Consider the following 17191-nt stretch of genomic DNA (forward strand, 5'->3'; position numbering starts at 1 on the left):
TCCATTTCCACTGAAGGAGGCTTCTCTTTGGCTTTCTTTCAGCATGGCTTTGAGGTCAGAGGAGATGTAATCAATGGAAGAAACCACCAAGGTCCAAAGCGAGCGAGAGAATCCCAGGACAGAAAGGTGAGATTCCACAGCCCCATTCCCAAAGATGGTCTCCAACTTTCATCTCCTAATACTGCATGCGCACTCAGCATGACCTAGGCGTGTTCGCAGAGGAGTTTGGGATCATTGTTTCCCATTGCTCCCAGCCTAACCAGGTAAGTAAATAGTGTCTCTATGAGAGAACTTGGAGGTTTAGAGAAGGTGTACAATTTAGAGCCCACTCCGGAGTACGGTGATCAGTGACAGAGCTAGGATTTTTTTTTTGAAGATTTATTTATTCTTTTTATTTTCTCAGGTTTCTTTTTTCTTTTTTTTTTTTTTTCCTTTTTAATGATCTATACATAGCTAATTAAGGCTCAAAGGGTCAAGGGCTACAGGAAATACTTTTTTTTATATAAGATTTATTTATTTTTGTTGGGAACACATAGATAGGAGGAGAAACAGGAAGATCTTCCTCGACTGGCTTTCCAAGGCCATAGGTAGGGAACTGGATGGGAAGTGTAGCTGCTGGAATTCGAATCGGCGCCCATATGGGATCCTAGCATGTCAAGGGCGAGGACTTCAGCCGCTAGGCCTTGCACTGGGCTCAGATTCATTTATTCTTTATTGGAAAGTCAGATATACAGAGAGGAGGACAGACAGAGAAAAAGATCTTCCGTCCACTGATTCACTCTCCACATGGTTGTAACGGCTGGAGCTGAGCCGATCTGGAGCCAGGAGCTTCCTCCAGGTATCAGACGTGGGTACAGGGTCCCAAGGCTTTGTGCCATCCTCTACTGCTTTCCCAGGCCATAAGCAGGGAGCTGGATGGGAAATGGAGTCTCTGGAACATGAACCGGTGCTCATATGGGATCCTGGTATCTGCAAGGTGAAGACTTTAGCCACTGGGCTACCATACCAGGCCCAGAACTAGGATTTTTGATTATTATTTTTTTAAATTGTGTTTTTTTATTTGAAACAGAGCTCTCCAATCCACTGGTTCACTTCCGCAATTCCTACAACAACCAAAGCTGGAATAGGCTGATCCAGGAGCTGAGAACTTAATCTGGGTCTCCCATGTGATGTGGGTGCCCACCCACCTCAGTCATGATATGCTATTGTGTTGACGCACATTAGCAGAAACCTGGAAATCTGGAAGCACAGTAGCTGGGATTTGAACCCGGCATACTCAAGTGGCAACCTGAGACACTACCAAACACCCCTCCCAGGGCTGGGATTTTAAACAGACATGAGTAGTGTTTATAAGCCTTACTCTTTTCCCTGGTGTCTTTCTCTGAAGTAACATGATAATAATCAATAGCTGCTGTTTATCTAATGTTCGGCACACGCCAGGGACTACTTTAAGCACTCAGCCATCCTTGACATGATTGACAGTTTCATAACCACCCTATGTAGTTTACTGTAATTACACCTGCTACGCAGATGAGAAAATTGAGATACAGACAGATTGCTCAGAGTCACACAGTTTGTGAGTGATAGAACTCGAAGTTGAATCCAAGCAGTCTAGTTCCAAGTCTAAACTCTATTTTATTTTATTTATTTTATGTCAAGGGCAGCAAAGGAGATGAGAGAGACCTCTCATCTAGCTACTTGTTCATTCCCCCAAAGGCCTGTAGCAGCCAGGGCTGGGCCACACTGAAGCCAGACATCCATCACTCAGTATGGGTCTCCCGTGTGGATGGCAGGGACCCAGGTACCGGATACGTCCTCCACTGTCTCCCAGGTCTGCATTAGCAGGCAGCTGGACGGGAAGCAGAGAAAGCCAGCCACTCTGGCTTGAGATGTGGGCAGCCCAAGCACTGTCGTAACTACTGCACCAAACTCCCACCCCCAAGTCTGAATGAAAGTGTCATGTTTTCTGGAAGGCTTACAGAATGCATCACATTGGAGAAAATTTTATTAGTTTGCTAGCTTTGCAAGTGATCCCAAAAAACTCCATGATTTTCCCCATATCATAGTGTAGAAGATGATGTTGCCAGAACCTCCTCTCAGCAGGGAAAGCTATCCCAGAGTTCCACCTGCTTGTTGAGGGGAGCTGGTTGCCTTCTCAGGTTACTGATCAAATGCTTATGCTCCAAGTCTGGTTTTTTTCTCCCTTTTCTAAGTACACTGCTGGGTGTTTTCAGAATATGCTGTACAGAACACCTGTCCACAGAAGCCTTAGAGGGAACCACTAGAGGTGGTTTTTTCAAGAAAACTGCTTTTGGAGATGATTACAAATCAAGTCTAGAGTTCTGAACCCTTAGTGTCAGTCCAACCTTGCCCTCTGAGCCTATCCAATAACTGTTCCAGATGGTGAGAAAAGCTGTGTGCCCTATTTTATTCCTGCCTTCACCCAGGGGAGCAGCCGTTTGCTTTTACTCCACTGCATACAAGATAGAAGCAACCCCAGATTGCTCCGTTTTTCAAAGGGAATTCTAGTGCTTTGGGCTTTTTGGTTCCCCCTACCCACCCACCCCTGCTTTCAGTATAATAATGATGCAAAGTGCATGATAAAAGCAATGATATTTTGAAGATCCTAAATGTTCCCATAAGGGACCTGGCATCATGATATAGTAGATAAAGCCACTGTTTGTGATGCTGCATCCCATATGGGTGTCAGTGCATGTTCCAGCTGTCCCACCTCTAGCCAGCTCCCAGCTAATGGCCTGGAAAAGGCCATGGAATATAGTTCAAATGCTTGGGTCTCTACCACCCATATGAGACACCCAGAAAAAGCTGTGGGCTTCTGGCTTCAGCTCTATCCAGCCCTGGTCATTGCCACCATCTGGGAAGTGAACTAGAAGATGGAAGCGCTCTCTCTGTCTCTTTCCCTTTGAGTAAGTCTTTCAAATAAATTAAATCTTCAAAAGAAAATGATGAGGGCCCAGCACGGTAGCCTTATGGCCAAAGTATTTGCCTTGAATGCACCAGGATCCCATATGGGTCCTGGCTTGTGTCCCATTGGCCCCACTTCCCATCCAGTTCCCTTCTTGTAGCCTGTGAAAGCATTGGAGGATGGCCCAAAGCCTAGGGATTCTGCACCCACATGGGAGACGCGGAATAAGTTCCTGGCTCCTGACTTCTGACTGGCTCAGCTCCAGCTGTTGTGGCCACTTGATGAATCAGTGGATGGAAGATCTTCCTCTCTGTCTTTCCTTCTCTCTATATATCTGCCTTTCCAGTAAAAACAACTTTAAAAAATTATGAAGCAAATGGGACAAAATATGAACTTATGATGGAGCTGAATAAAAGTCATGTAGTATTTCTTTAGGAAAGAAAAAAAGAGAGAAAGAAATAACGCCATAGAACTTGCTCTGGAAGAAACAATGTGTCTGTAGAAGTGAAACCTTAACCTTGTCTTGGAGGCCAGTGTCTGTTACAATAGACTAAACCTCTACCTGTGATTCCAGCAGCCCTTAATAAGGGTGCTCGCTGTTTCAGTCTTGGCTGCTCCACTTCCAATCCACTTCCCTTTAATGCTCCTGGGAAAGGAGCAGAAAATGGCCCAAGTGTTTGGGCCCCTGCCCCATGGGGGAGACTCGGAAGCTCCGGGTTTCTGGCTTTGACCTGACTCATTCCTGGCCATTTGTGGAGTGAAGCAGAGGATGGAAGGACTGTCTCTCTTTATATCCTCCTCTCTTTAAGTCTGCCTTTCAAACAAATAAAAGATCTTCGGGTGGGAGGGGACTTATCTCATGAGCAAAGACCCTCATTCTTGTCAGTCTGGATGTCACAGTTTCTAATCTCTGCCTTATGGCAGCTGGTGACTGCAACTGGCTGCCTGCATAGCAAGTGCTGAGGTCCTATCCACAAGTTGGGTTTTTAGCGCCCACTTTCAGGTAGTGAGAATGTCACAGGTAGCAGTTGTCGCTGTAAGCAGAAACAGACTTGTCTAGCTGTCCTTTCATTTCTTCTGGCTAAAACATGATTGGGAATACTATTGCTTAAACGACCATTCCCGGTTTCAGCTTCCTGGTGTTCTCTGGCCCGGTCTCTTTTGAGGCTAGGTGAATTCTAAGTAAACAGTTTTCTCTGTAGTGGAATAGTAAGATAGGAGAAGGATCAAGAGCTTAAAAGTAACTCAAAATGATATTAAAATATCCCAATCCAGCTGGCATAAATTTAGGTTGTGTTTCTATTTCAGAGAGGCAGGCAGAGCCCGTGTTCATTTGTTCACCCAAATGTTCACTTGGGTGAAAGATCTCACTCCCTGTTGCTTTACCTTTCAAATCCTCTTTTTAAGATAATTCAATTATGTGATTCAGTTTCTCACCCTAACTGCATTGTCAAGTGTACAACAACAACACATGTCTCTTGGCTACTTGTTAGTGTAGATACAGAACATTTCCACCATCACAGAAAGTTCTGTGGAACATCGCTGCTGGGCACTGTGAGTGGAAAAGGCCTCTAGGAGGTGCCATGTGATTTGATTTCTTCAGGACACCAGACCCTAGGATCTGCTTAATGCACAGAGCTAAACCAGGTTTCCCTTGTAAAGTACAAACTGCTTAGGTGTCCAAAGATGCAGTGACTCTTCTTGGAACAGTGTGAAGGAAGGATGAGGTGTTGGGAGGACCAGAGGGAAAAGAGAAAAAGGAAAGATGGTTCATGTACACAAAGTAAGGAACAGGAGTTTTTTGTTGTTTTGTTTTGTCTTTTCCTCCCTCTGGTACCTAAAGAAATGAAATCACTCACCAGGTTCCTCAGAAAAGAGCCAGGGCCTGACTGGGGGAACAAAGTGGGGTCCTCAGCCTTTGGATAACACGACTGCTGAGTATAGAGCACCTCTGAAATGCAGCCATGATCTGTCTCTGGGAAGTGATGGAAGTTGTCAGGTGGTAAAAGTTACTGCTTCTAGAGAATTTTTTTATGTGTTTTGTGAAAGCGTTATAACTCATGTTTATTTTTTTATTCCCCATGCCTTTTCTCTCCCACCCCTCTAGATCTTCAAGGGCTTAGAAATCTGTTGCTACGGGCCCTTTACCAACATGCCCACAGGTAAGGGCCAAGGGAATTGCAGGGTTCCAGATCCACTGTCTGTCACATAGTGGGATGTTAATAGGGAGATCAGCTTATGGAGCTTCCTCAGATGGGTGGGATTTTGCAAGATGTTACTCCATTCTTTACTACCGACGTTATTCTTCACTCTTCTCCAGAGTAGCACCTAAAGGTTACCCTCTGGCAAAAGGCTGGATTGTGCCGCTCATGAGCATGAGGGTGGCGACAAGTTGGGCTCCAGGACCCAATATGTTCTCTACTCAGACAGGGTAGAGCTCCTATCCCAAGATAGCACGGATAATTAATTAGGGAGATGGTGTCTTGGGGTCTGGAAACCTGGAGAAAGCACTTTAACTCTTCCTGATCCGTCTTGTAACACAAAGAAGGTGCAGCAGCAGTAGCCTAAGCCCCAAATGCTTGGAGCTCTCCTCAGGCCCAGAGTAGGGAGGGACTCCTGGTGAACATTTTCTAGTTAACTTTGACATTGACTGTGATTTTGTGTTTAGGCTGGCTGCAGGGCTCAGCTCCAGGAGTGTGCAGCAGCACCAAAGCCCTGGGGTGTGCCCCTTTGCAGCTGTGCCTCATTCCTGCCCCAGGCACTCAGATCTCTTGCTCCTCAAAGGAAGGCCTAGCATCTGCTCACAGACTTGAATGGCAGCCAGGCAGCCTGACAATGTCATTTTGCTTCTGTCTTCCTGAATGGTGGTTGACTGACTTTCATGACATTTCCCAGTGTGGCTCAAACAGATTTCTCACAAGTGAATTGGCACTTTGCTGACATGAAAACCAAGATGTCTAGCAAGTATCACTTAAGGGGTGAATGAGTCACCCCCAGTACAGTAAAGCAGAGGAGCAGTACCCAGAAGTGGACTGATGGGAAAGAACAGCTTACGCAGATGCCTTCAGGAAGATATCCCAAGGAGATGTCCCAGAGGACACAGTGCCATCTCCACAATCCCTTCTGTCTGATCCCTGTTCCCTTAGGGTGCTGATTCCCTCCACCACCACCACCCTTTTTTTTTAACGGGATGAACTATCTTTCTATCTCCTGACATTCACTGTAATTACCACCAAGGATGGAGCTTCCACTGGCTGTGGTTACCAGTGACCAACACAGAATTAGGATGCAAGGAGGGAAGGTGGGTATTTTTTTCACGCAGTATCTTAGCCAGTAATTTAGCAACTTAATGGCAAAAAAATTTTTTTCAGTGTAATTTGAGAGACTGTCAAACCTTATCTAACAGTTGGTACTACAGAGACTGCGAAGGAGAAGTGGCTGCCTGTCAGTGGCAGGCCAAGCGAGACCTCTATTCAGACCCTTCTGTCCTTTGGAGTAGAGTGGCAGGGACTCTCCTCCTGAAAAGTCTTGCTGTCGGCTTCCACCCAGTCGAATATGGGGTTAGAAGGCTCAGGTTAAGTATGCAAATCACCATGGTGATTTCAGGTCTTAATGTTCCATTTAGATCAACTGGAGTGGATGGTGCAGCTCTGTGGCGCTTCTGTGGTGAAGGAACTTACGTCATTCACCGTAGGCACAGTGAGTGTTTGATGCCCTATCGGGGATGAGACATAGGATCCTCTCCTGGGGCTGGACAGGGTTGCACTCATCAGTCCCATGATTCCCTCAAGGGAGCCTCAGGAACCTTTTCTGCCCATACACGGGGCCAGAAGACTGTGAGGCGAAAGGAGGGACATGGAAACCAGAAGTATTTGATGTCCTAAGGAAAGACTGTTCTCTATTCCCTCCAGGGGATGCAGGATTCCCACCCAGTCGTGGTCGTGCAGCCAGATGCCTGGGCAGAGGACGATGGCTTCCTCGGTAAGGTGCCTGTGTGGACCCACGTGTGGTGGGATCCCGGTGTGCGGCTTTGGTTGGCCACTCACTTTGCAGCACTTGAGAAGTGCCATTCTCTGCACACTCTGAACATCTGTCAGATGAATGAACAGCTAAAATGCCTTTTAAAATTTTTTCATTGTTTGGAAAAGTAATGAATGTTCCCACTAAACTAGTGTTGTGTTGGTTTTTACTTGCCAAACTTCTTATTCACATCTACAAAACATGTTGAATCTTACAAAGTAATGAAAATTAGCTTAAAAAGTACCCAAAAGGGCCCAGTACAGTATCCTAGTGGCTAAAGTCCTCTCCTAGCATGAGCCAGGATCCCATATGGGCACCAGTTTTTGTCCCGGCTACTTTACTTCCTATCCAGCTCTCTGCCTGTGGCCTGGGAAAGCAGTCAAGGACAGCTCAAGCCTTGGGACCCTGCACCCACGTGGGAGACCTGGGGGAAGCTCCGGGCTCTTAGTTTCAGATGGGCTCGACTCCAGCCATTGCAGCCACTCGGGGAGTGAATCAGCAAATAGAAGATCTTTCTTCTTTGTTTCTCCTTCTCTCTGTAAATCTGACCCTCCAATAAAAATAAATAAATATATATTTTTAAATTATAAAAAAAAAGAAGCATATAAAATACTATACTATCATGTATTTTAGCTATATAAACATTTATTTTATTCATTAAAAAAGTAATGAAAGTAATGCATAACTTTTTCCAGTGGAGTATTAAATATAAATATCCATTATAAAGATAAACCACAAAAATAATAAAATAATCCCAGTAATCCAACCAGTTAGAAATAATCATAAAATTCTCTCAGGAACTTATATATGTATATACACATGTGTATTTTGCACAAATGTCATGTTCATTATACTGTTTTCCTTTCTCACTTGAGGTGGTTTTCTGCATCATTAAGTTGCAATGCTGTTTCACTCCGGTGGCTTTTCCTTTAACAGATTGAAGTTCATGTCAAAGCCATTGCCAAAGGCAGTGGGCCTTCCTCAGCAGCTGCTCCTCGGGGTTCTGAGTCAGGGCCTGCACCATGCGGCACTGCTGAAGAGCCATCATTTGGCTCCGTCCTGATTCACCCTGAGAATTTATATAACCGGGTCCCCAGAATAGATTGCTTTAGAACCTCATCTGGGAAAATGTGAGTTAACACTAAACTCTGCTTATGTTCCCTGTCCCCAGCCATCGGGCAGATGTGTGCGGCCCCTGTGGTGACCAGAGAGTGGGTGTTGGACAGCGTAGCCCTCTACCAGTGCCAGGAGCTGGAGCCTTACCTGATACCACAGTGCCACCACAGCCACTGCTGAGTGCAGCAAGCCACGTGCCTGGAGCCGCAGGACCCCAAGGCAAAGCTGAAGAAGTGTCCTTTCTAGGCCCCAGCAGCCCCTCACTCTTCAGTCCTCCCACAGTCCCAGTTCGTAAATATTTTATGTACATCAGTCTGAAAAGGACTTCTGTCTATGCAAGGGTCCCTTAAAGATTTTCTGCTTCAAATCTCCCTTTGAAATCTGCCATGAACACAAAATTGTGGTAATTTTTCACCTGAGAAGAATTTAAAACCATTTAAGCCCCACCAGTTCAGCAAGATGCTGATTCAATATTTATGAACTTGACTCCTACTGCTACTGCTGGCAGTGGGGGGCTGGAGGCACAGAGTGGCTCGGCCTCTCAAGACTGGTTTTCCTGTCTGGCCAAAGCCTTGGGTTCCTTCAGGACAAGAATTCAACCCTGCAATGGAAGGAAAGTGCTCAGGATCTGTGATGTGACCTCGAACTTGGACAGCTCTGAAATGTTGGAATGGAGCGGGGAAGAAACTGAGAGGCAGGTAATGGATATGTATGTGAAACTGGAGGGTTAATTAGAGGCGAGCTCCTTTCTGAAGACTGCTCAGAAACAGCCGAACACCTTAAAGCACCAGCGTCCAAAGACAGTCTTCTAACTGGTAATAAAGAAAATGTTTATTGTTGTAGCTCTAGTATGTAACTCACTCCCCTTAAGATGCAAGGTCTCTGATATGAATATTTCATGTCTGTAAAATGATGGATCCCACCAGGAAAGGAGCTGTTGCCTTCTTTGAGGTAATTTTTTTTCCTTTTGCTCCCTATTGCTGAACTGCAACAGCTTCATAAATAATTTTGCTTGCTGAAGGAAGAGAAAGTGTTTTTCATGAACTCATTATCTGGGACTGTTTATAGCTGTTGCATGGATTGGGACTTTTCCTGCACCCCCTGTGTGGAAGGGCAGTGCAGACTTCATTGTGCAAAATCTGTTCTATAACTGTTGTGCTGCAAATAAACAAGGGAGCAAATACTTCCACTCAAGATGAATGTTGTTGAGACACCTGCAGACACTTCAGGCCTCTTCACTGTGCTTCAGCCATGGGGGTAAAACAGGATCGGCTTCTCAGGGCGGCTCAGGCAGTCAATACTTTTTGTGTTTTCTGTTACTGCCCTAACAAATGCTCTAGAATGTAGGGACTTGTTCTTTCACAATTCTGTAATTCAGAAGTCTGAGGTGGCTCAGCTGGTTTTTTTGCTTCAGGTTTTGTGAGGCTAAAACCAAGGTGTGCCAAGGATTGTGTGCCTTCCTAGAGGCTCTGGGGGTGAATCTGCTCCCAAGTGTTCACATCCTTGGACCAATTGTTCCCCACAGATGTAGGGCAGACATCACTGCCTCCTTGCTGGCTGCTGGAGGGAGGCATGCTCAGCCTCCAGAGGCCACCCATGCCCTAGGCTCCTTGCCACCCTGCCCCTGCCTCCATCTGCACAACAGTGAGGGTGCTCAAGTTTTCTCCCCTGGGAGCCCCTGACTGCCGGGCCCCTCCAACACTTGCCACAGGCATTGAGTATTTCTCAGGTGTCAGGATTAGATGCACCCAACAGGAAATCAAGGGTGACCTCCTGATCGTAAGGATCCACAGCCTTAATTATAGCTGCCACGTCCCTTCAGAGGAGTGCCTAGATAGTTAGGGGACAGCCATCAGGGGGAGACAGCTGTGGAATCCTGCCTTTCCCTGTTTAACATGCAAAATTGACAGCACCGTGCAGCATGTTCTGAGCCTCATACTGCTCCGGGATTGGAATCCTCTGAAATCGCCACATGACTCAGGTCTGTTCTATTTTCAAGGGAGTGTTGAGAGAAGAGTAGAGGAAAAGGAGCTAACAGCCATTGTTACTTTTTTTTAATCTCCATCTTCATTAAAGTCTAGTACAATGCAATGGGTAAGTGTCACTTCATTTGAAAGATGGGAACTGAAGCTCTCAAGTTTCCTTGTGCGATTTTGCCAGCAATTTGTACAGCTACTGCCTGACGGCATGGAGATGTGAACCTGACCTCCTGGCCCATCATACAGCTGTCCACCTGCATTGGTCACTAACCCCTGGACAGAAGATTTTGGATGAAGCCTTAAGGAAATTTTGGGAGAGCAGCTAATACTCACCCCCTTTATGGGTCATGATGGGAGACAATAAAAACAGCCCATAGAAGGAGACTTAAGGGATTGGGTCATGGCTACTGCTTCCACTCCCATCTAACCTGCCAGCTTCTGATGGCAGTATCTTTGAGCAGTCAGAGCCTTCCAGTTCACAGCCTTCCCTGTAACAGAGCCTCTCCGGCGCACGCCAGCCTTGTCAGCTGGCCAGGGAGCCAGTAGTCCCCGTGTTAGCAGTGAAGGCAGGCAGGAAGCAAGCACAGTGCTGCTGACCCAGTCTTATGTTCCAGCAGCTCATTTCCAATGACTAGTCATAGTTTCCTAGGCCTGGGTGAGCCAGGCCAGGCCTCACCCCACTCCTCCCACTCCTGCCACCAAGGGTTAGTGGAAAACAACATGTATCTATTTCAGGAATCCTAGGTAAAAGTAAAGATGAACTAAAACAAAAATTTTCTGTAGGAGCTGATATTGTGGCACAGTGGGTGCCTTAAGCCACTGCCTGCAATGCTGATATTGCATGAGACCTGGTTTTTGAGTCCTGGTGGCTCCACTTTTAGTCCAGCACACTGCCAAAGCGCCTGAGAAAGCAGCAGAAGATGGCTCAAGTGTTTGGACCCTTTGTACCCACTTGAAACCTGGATGAAGTTCCTTCTGTCTGGCCCAGCCCTGGCCTTTGTGGCCATTTGGGGAATGAACCAGCAAATGGAAACTCTCTCCCTCTCTATAACTCTGCCTTTCAAATAGTTGTCTGCAATTGTGTCTCAAGATCTCAACAAATATATATCCTTTTTGTCCCAATTTCTGGTTTATGTCTGATGATGGAGTAAATATACTCATTCCTTTGACTTCTGATTTTTTTTTTCAAAGTCAGATACACAGAGAGGAAGATCTTACGTCCAATGGTTCACTCCACAAGCAGCTGCAATGGCTGGAGCTGAGCCAGTCCAAACCAGGAGCCTGAAGCTTCTTCCGGGTTTCCCAAGTGGGTGCAGGGTCCTCGACTGCTTTCCCAGGCCACAAGCAGGGAGCTGGATGGGAAGTGGGCCGCCAAGATTAGCACTGGTGCTCATATAGGATCCAGGTATGTGCAAGGTGAGGACTTAAGCCACTAGGCTACCGCGCCAGGCTTCTGACCTCTGATTTTAAGATGTCCTCCCATTTTTCTACCCCACATTCTCGAGCTCTCTATGGATACAGCCGACGACTTGCACACTCCTTCCTGTACTACCTTTATTTCTTTTCACAAAATGAACTTTTGGTGGAGGGAAGAAGAAAGGATTATCGTGCAAGTGCAGGGAGGAGTCCTGGGGAAGAACTCAAACAGATTGTTTCCTTCCTAAAAAATGCAACTGGAATCAACAAAGTATCAGCTCAAAAAAAGCAGGAGAAAAAGAAAGGAATCAATGTTGTGGTGGTTGGAGCGGAAGGAACCAAGCTTTCCAGAGTGTTTCCTGTGTAAGCTGTAAGAAACAGATAAAGGCAGCACCACTGCTGCCCAAGGAGAAGTGCAGGGTGTGGGAGACGTGCAAATCCTCCCAGAGGAACCCAAGACAAAATGGGGCCTGCTGCCCGGGGAATGCAGACACACATTTACAGGCAGCTGTAGCATGGCTGAGCCAGAGGCCTCACCGTGCCCCAGTGATGCTTGGCTCACTCAGACATCCTGTAAATTTGCCCATAACAAGAACATTAAAGAACTGAATCTGGACAAATAGAAAAGAGAACTGTAAGCAGTCAGCTCCTGCAGAGGGCACGGATTGGGAAGTGCAGAGGGAGCGGATCTGGAGAGAGGGGCTGATGCCATGGTGTAGCATGCCAAGCCTGTGGCTGTAGTACCAGCATCATATACAGGGGCACTGGTTCAAGGCCCAACTGCTCCACGTCTGATTCCAGCTCCCTGCTAATGGCCTAGGAAAGCTTAAGTGCTTGAGCCTCTGCACCCATGTAGGAAACCCAGAGGAAACTCCTAGCTTTGGACCAGCCCAATTGCCACTGCAACCTTTTAGGGAATGAACCAGCAGATGGAAGACCTCTTGCCTCTCTTTGTTAACTCTGCCTTTCAAACACATAAATAAATCTTTTTAAAAAGCTTTGGAGACCTCAATTCCAGAGTGATAGGGCAGGGTACATGGGACCTAGTGGAGCAGGAGGCATTGTCTGGTGGAGTGTGAGTAGGCAGAGCCTACTAGACATGCAGCTCCTGGAGCCCCACCCAGATGTGTTGAATCAGAAACCAGCAACCTGTGATTTTGCATCAGGCTCAAGTTTGAGAACACTGAGTGTCAAGGGGCTGCTAATTGGTGTAAATGTTAGCTGCAGCTTTTTTATTTATTTATTTATTTTTTGGTCTCCAGGAGAGGTAAATCTTGGGCCACTTAAGGATAAACAAGGTGTGTGGGCTGGTAAGTGGTTCTTATCTACAAAGTTGCAGCAGCTGGCTTCAGTTAACTCCAAATGGCCCTTTAAGCAAATACAATGCGAAGGACAAAGATTAGATTATATTAGCAACCTAGGAGCAGAAGGGCTAGACTGCTTAAAAAAGAAAAAAGAAAAAAAAACAGCTAAAGGTTTAGGAGGTTTTATTAATATTTAAATTGCAGTGTAACCACAGCTGCAGCCTTTGACTCCTGCATAGAGATATGCAAATATAGCTTTCAAGAGCAAGGCAATTTCAGACAGCCCTCAAGGTAACAAGAACAAATAAAACAAATGATTTTGTAATTTATCTTTATTGACTGATGGCAAGCAAGGCAAGAGCAAACCATACTGTGTCAGAGTGAGCTACAGCCCAGCTCTGTGAGAGAACATGTGTGGGCTTGGAGGGAGAAGGCAGGCAGACCCATAGGCAGGTAGCAGTACAGACCCTGGACACCCAGCCATACGGTGGGTGCGCCGTGTGGCCCTACCAGCTCACAGGAGGACAGCAGTATCAGTCGCTAATGACTGTCACTGCCACATGCCTGCGTTCCCCAGGTGCACTATTCCCGACATTCAAGTAAGGAAGGGGATGCTTTGAGAGGGCACGCTACTTGCCCAAGATCTTCCAACAGAAAGAAGAGGCAGAACCCAAACTGACACAGATTCCCAGGAGGCCTGTCCTGGGAGGCAGTGAGTGACAGGGGAGACCAGCACCCAGGTCTGTATGAGAAGATCCTTCTCTGGCCTTCGGAGTTCAGTGCTTACTATGCAGTGTGGGAGTAAGAAAACCACATAAGACCCTTGCAGAATTCCATGTCGGGGGGGCTATGGGGCGAGAACAGTAACCGTCTCCTGGACTTGTGGAGTGGGTAGGATTTGGCCAGAGGAAAAGGAAGCCAGGAGATTCTAGAAGCCTGGAGCACAGGTTCCAGGGAGGAGTGAGATGGGAGAGTCCCAGAAGGGTATGTTTTTTTGATCTTTCCTGTACTCCGCTTCCTCAGACCTTCCATTCTAACCCCAAACCCAAAAATCTGCACTGTTTCCTTTCAGGCACCTTGGCCACCAAACTTCTGCCTGCTAAGTTCTGATCTGCAATCTCCACAGGCCCATACCCTGTTCACCCTACCCTCTCCACAGAGCCTCCTTCAGGTTTTCTAAGACAAAAACCATTCCAAACCTAGAATACCACAGAAGTGGGGTGGGTATTGTGGTGCAGTGAGTTAAGCCATTGCTTAGGACACCAACATCCTATATAGGAGGGCTGATTTAAATCCCAGCTACTTGGGCCTGGCCCGGTAGCCTGGTGGCTAAAGTCCTAGCCTTGCACATGCCAAGATCCCATTTGGTCGCTGGTTCTAATCCCGATGGCCCCATTTGCCATCCAGCTCCCTACTTGTGGCCTGGGAAAGCAGTTGATGACAGCCCAAAGCCTTGGGATCCTGCACCTGCGTCTGGGAGACCCAGAAGAGGCTCTGGGATTCTGGCTTTGGGTTGGCTTAGCTCTGGCCATTGCAGCTGCTCGGGGAGTGAATATAATACTTGTGCCAATCAAGTTGTTCATGCGTGTACACTACTTTCTCTATAATTCCTTATGGCACTATAAGCATTTTTTATTTATTTGAAAGGCAACATTATAGAGAGAAAGAGGGAGAGAGAGAGAGATCTTCCATGCAAATGGTCAGAATAACTGGGACTGGACCAGGCCAAAGCCAGGAGCCAGTAGCTTCATTCTGGTGAGGGGCCCGAGAGCTTACATCATCTTCAACTGCTTTTCCAGGCACTGCAGAAAGCTGGAATGGAAGTACAGCAGCAGGAAATCAAGCTGGCGCATCACAGGATGTAGCTTAATAGGCTATACCACAACAGTGGCACCCAGTAAGTTTTTGCTAAGTGAATTAAAGGATGAACCAAAAAACTCAACAGAGTTGAAGACTTTGCCCAGTGCAGACCCCATCATTGTGAGCTTTTGGGAAACCAGCCACATTCTGCCACGCGGAGTGCTATTCGCTTCGATCCTTTCCACTGAGACCCTGATTTACTCCAAAAGCAACATAAGCAATCTAAATTGAGCTTCCTCCTCTAAACCCACACCTACGGATTTCCTCCCTGATTCTCTTGTGCCTATCATGAGGCCTCCCATTCAGGGCTAATCAGCACACCCCAACCCAGACAACATTCGTTTCCCTGCCCATCAGCCAGGCCTTCTCCAGGCGGGACATTCAATGGCAGACAAGGAGACTGCTGCTATCATTACTGGGCACACGATGATGGTATTACAATAATCTCTGCAAACTCAAAGCACTACTTCAGCCAGTGTCTGTCTCTTCTTGCTAAAGGTGACTAACCCCACTTTGCGAGAAAACTCAGATCCCAGGCCTTGCCACATGTCACCCGATGAGTTGGTGGCAGTCAACTACGCAGCCTGAGTTACCCCCTTGTTAGGTATCGGATGGACATGCCCTCATGATGGCCGTGTCTGGGAAGGAGTGTGGGCTCCAGTGGACAGACAGGGTGAGGCTGAGGAGAACATTGTGATGCCGTAAAGTTAGTGTGTTTGTTTTTAAAGATTCTTTTTAAGATTTATCTTATTTTTTATTGCAACGTCAGATATAGAGAGAGGAGGAGAGACAGGAATATCCTCCACCTGATGATTCACTCCCCAAGTGACCGCAATGGCCAGTTCTGCACTGATCCAAAGTCAGGAGCCTAAAGCTTCATCCAGGTCTTCCACACAGATGCAAGGTCCTAAGGCTTTGGGCCGTCGTCTACTGCTTTCCCAGGCCACAAACAGGCAGCGGAATGGGAAATGGGGCTGCTGAGATTAGAACCGGCGCCCATATGGGATCCTGGAGCATGCAAGACAAGCACTTTAGTCACTAGGCTACCACGCTGGGCCTTATTTTTTTGTTTTGTTTTTTTCTTTTTTTTTACCACAATGCTGCTGCATTTGGCACTAGTTAATTCCACAAGGGTTTTTTGGTTATTGTTTTTGCTTTGTTTTTAAAGCAGTACCAAATATCCTAGACAAGGGAATGGAGAGGGTGAATCCAGAGGTAGCATAGATAAGCAAATAAGCAGATGTATGCCATCTCTTGAAGACCCACCTAACACCAAAGGGTAATGTACACTGCACAAGACAAATGCAAGTTACAGTTCAGGAGGTCCTCCCAGCTGTTAGGCTACAGGACTATGGAACAAGCTTGCACGCATACCAGCTCAGCACAGGGTCTTCCCCTGAGAACCCCCGCCCCTGAGTGTGTTGAGGTAAGGGAAGCCTGCTAGTGGGCTCAGCCGCCAGCCAGCAAGGCTCTGCAAGCCCAGGAAACCAAGGTCTTTGCAAGAGCCACCTCTAGTTTCTAATGAAATGCCAAAGAAATAGCAGGGAGAATTCTGCCTGGAAGCTCAGATCACTTCCTACAGATGTGACCCCAGAGCCGCGCTGGCTGAGGCAGCATCTTCCTCCCACCCAAGGCCAAGCCTTCCAGCATCAGCCGTGCAGCTGATTCTCTTTACGCAGCCCAGCTCTGGGTCTTTCTCCTCTCCACCCCGACACCAGCTCCGTCATTCCTTCACTTTGCTGGGACCTCAGCCACTTCCCTGCCCCCTCCCTGAATGCTGTGGGGTACTCAATGGGCAAAGGGGCATTACATCCCAACAAGTGTTGGTTGGACCACATTGAGAATATCATGATGCCAGGTGGTAGCTCCTCTTTCCTGTCACTGGGTTCCTGCCAGCCATGGGGCATTTTTAGAGTGAGCCAAAAGATGAGAACTTTCCTCTCTGGCTAACAAAAACAGATAATTTATTTAAATGGGTGATCGCATGTGACACGAATTTCGCCACTTTCTAAAAACACAACCACCAAATGCAGCCAGGGCAGGGAGAAGAGCTAGGCATGACTCAGAATGCCAAGGCCAAGTCTGAGCCTCCCCCTCTTTCTCCTGCAGGACCAGATGGGAACTAAGGCTCAGAGAAAAGGCCCGACCAGGGCAGGGTCCCAGCGGAGCGTCACCCTGTCCCAGGCAGAAGAGAGGCACTCAGTGAGTTTGAGGAGGCTGCAGCCGTCAGCTCATTTGCATCCTAAGTGATTGGTTTTCCCTGCTCGTCCCTCATTAGGACACAATGGACAGTTGTTTGCTGGCTCAGCAGATCTATTTACCCAGGGAGCGAGGAGACAGAGCCCAAGTGAGTGATGGCCGATAATGCTGGGGGGTGGGCAGCCGCCTTCTCTCCCCAGAGCTCTCTGGGGCCACTGGCACTCTTGTCCTCACACAAAAAGAAGGGACCTTAAAGAGTAGACCGCCCCACCCACCCCCGTTTGGCTGAGAGGTGCTGAGAGGACAAGCGCTTCCTTAGGGTCAAACGCCAAATTCATGGCAGAACTGGGCCTTGTACAATCCTTGTAATT

General features: G+C 47.2%; 1 protein-coding gene across 1 annotated transcript in view; it reads left to right on the forward strand.

The window, feature by feature from the left end:
- The window catches only part of BRCA1 (BRCA1 DNA repair associated), a 66486-nt gene extending 56259 nt beyond the window's left edge, over positions 1–10227 (forward strand). The window contains exons 17-21 of the mRNA XM_058675394.1: positions 43–126; positions 5034–5088; positions 6552–6625; positions 6838–6907; positions 8118–10227. Coding sequence (XP_058531377.1) covers positions 43–126; positions 5034–5088; positions 6552–6625; positions 6838–6907; positions 8118–8242 — 408 coding nt within the window. The 3' untranslated portion in view covers positions 8243–10227. The remainder of the gene's footprint in view (positions 1–42; positions 127–5033; positions 5089–6551; positions 6626–6837; positions 6908–8117) is intronic.
- Positions 10228–17191: the final 6964 nt, after the last annotated feature.

The sequence above is a fragment of the Ochotona princeps genome, chromosome 17 (assembly GCF_030435755.1).
Source record: "Ochotona princeps isolate mOchPri1 chromosome 17, mOchPri1.hap1, whole genome shotgun sequence".
NCBI classification, from domain to species: domain Eukaryota; kingdom Metazoa; phylum Chordata; class Mammalia; order Lagomorpha; family Ochotonidae; genus Ochotona; species Ochotona princeps.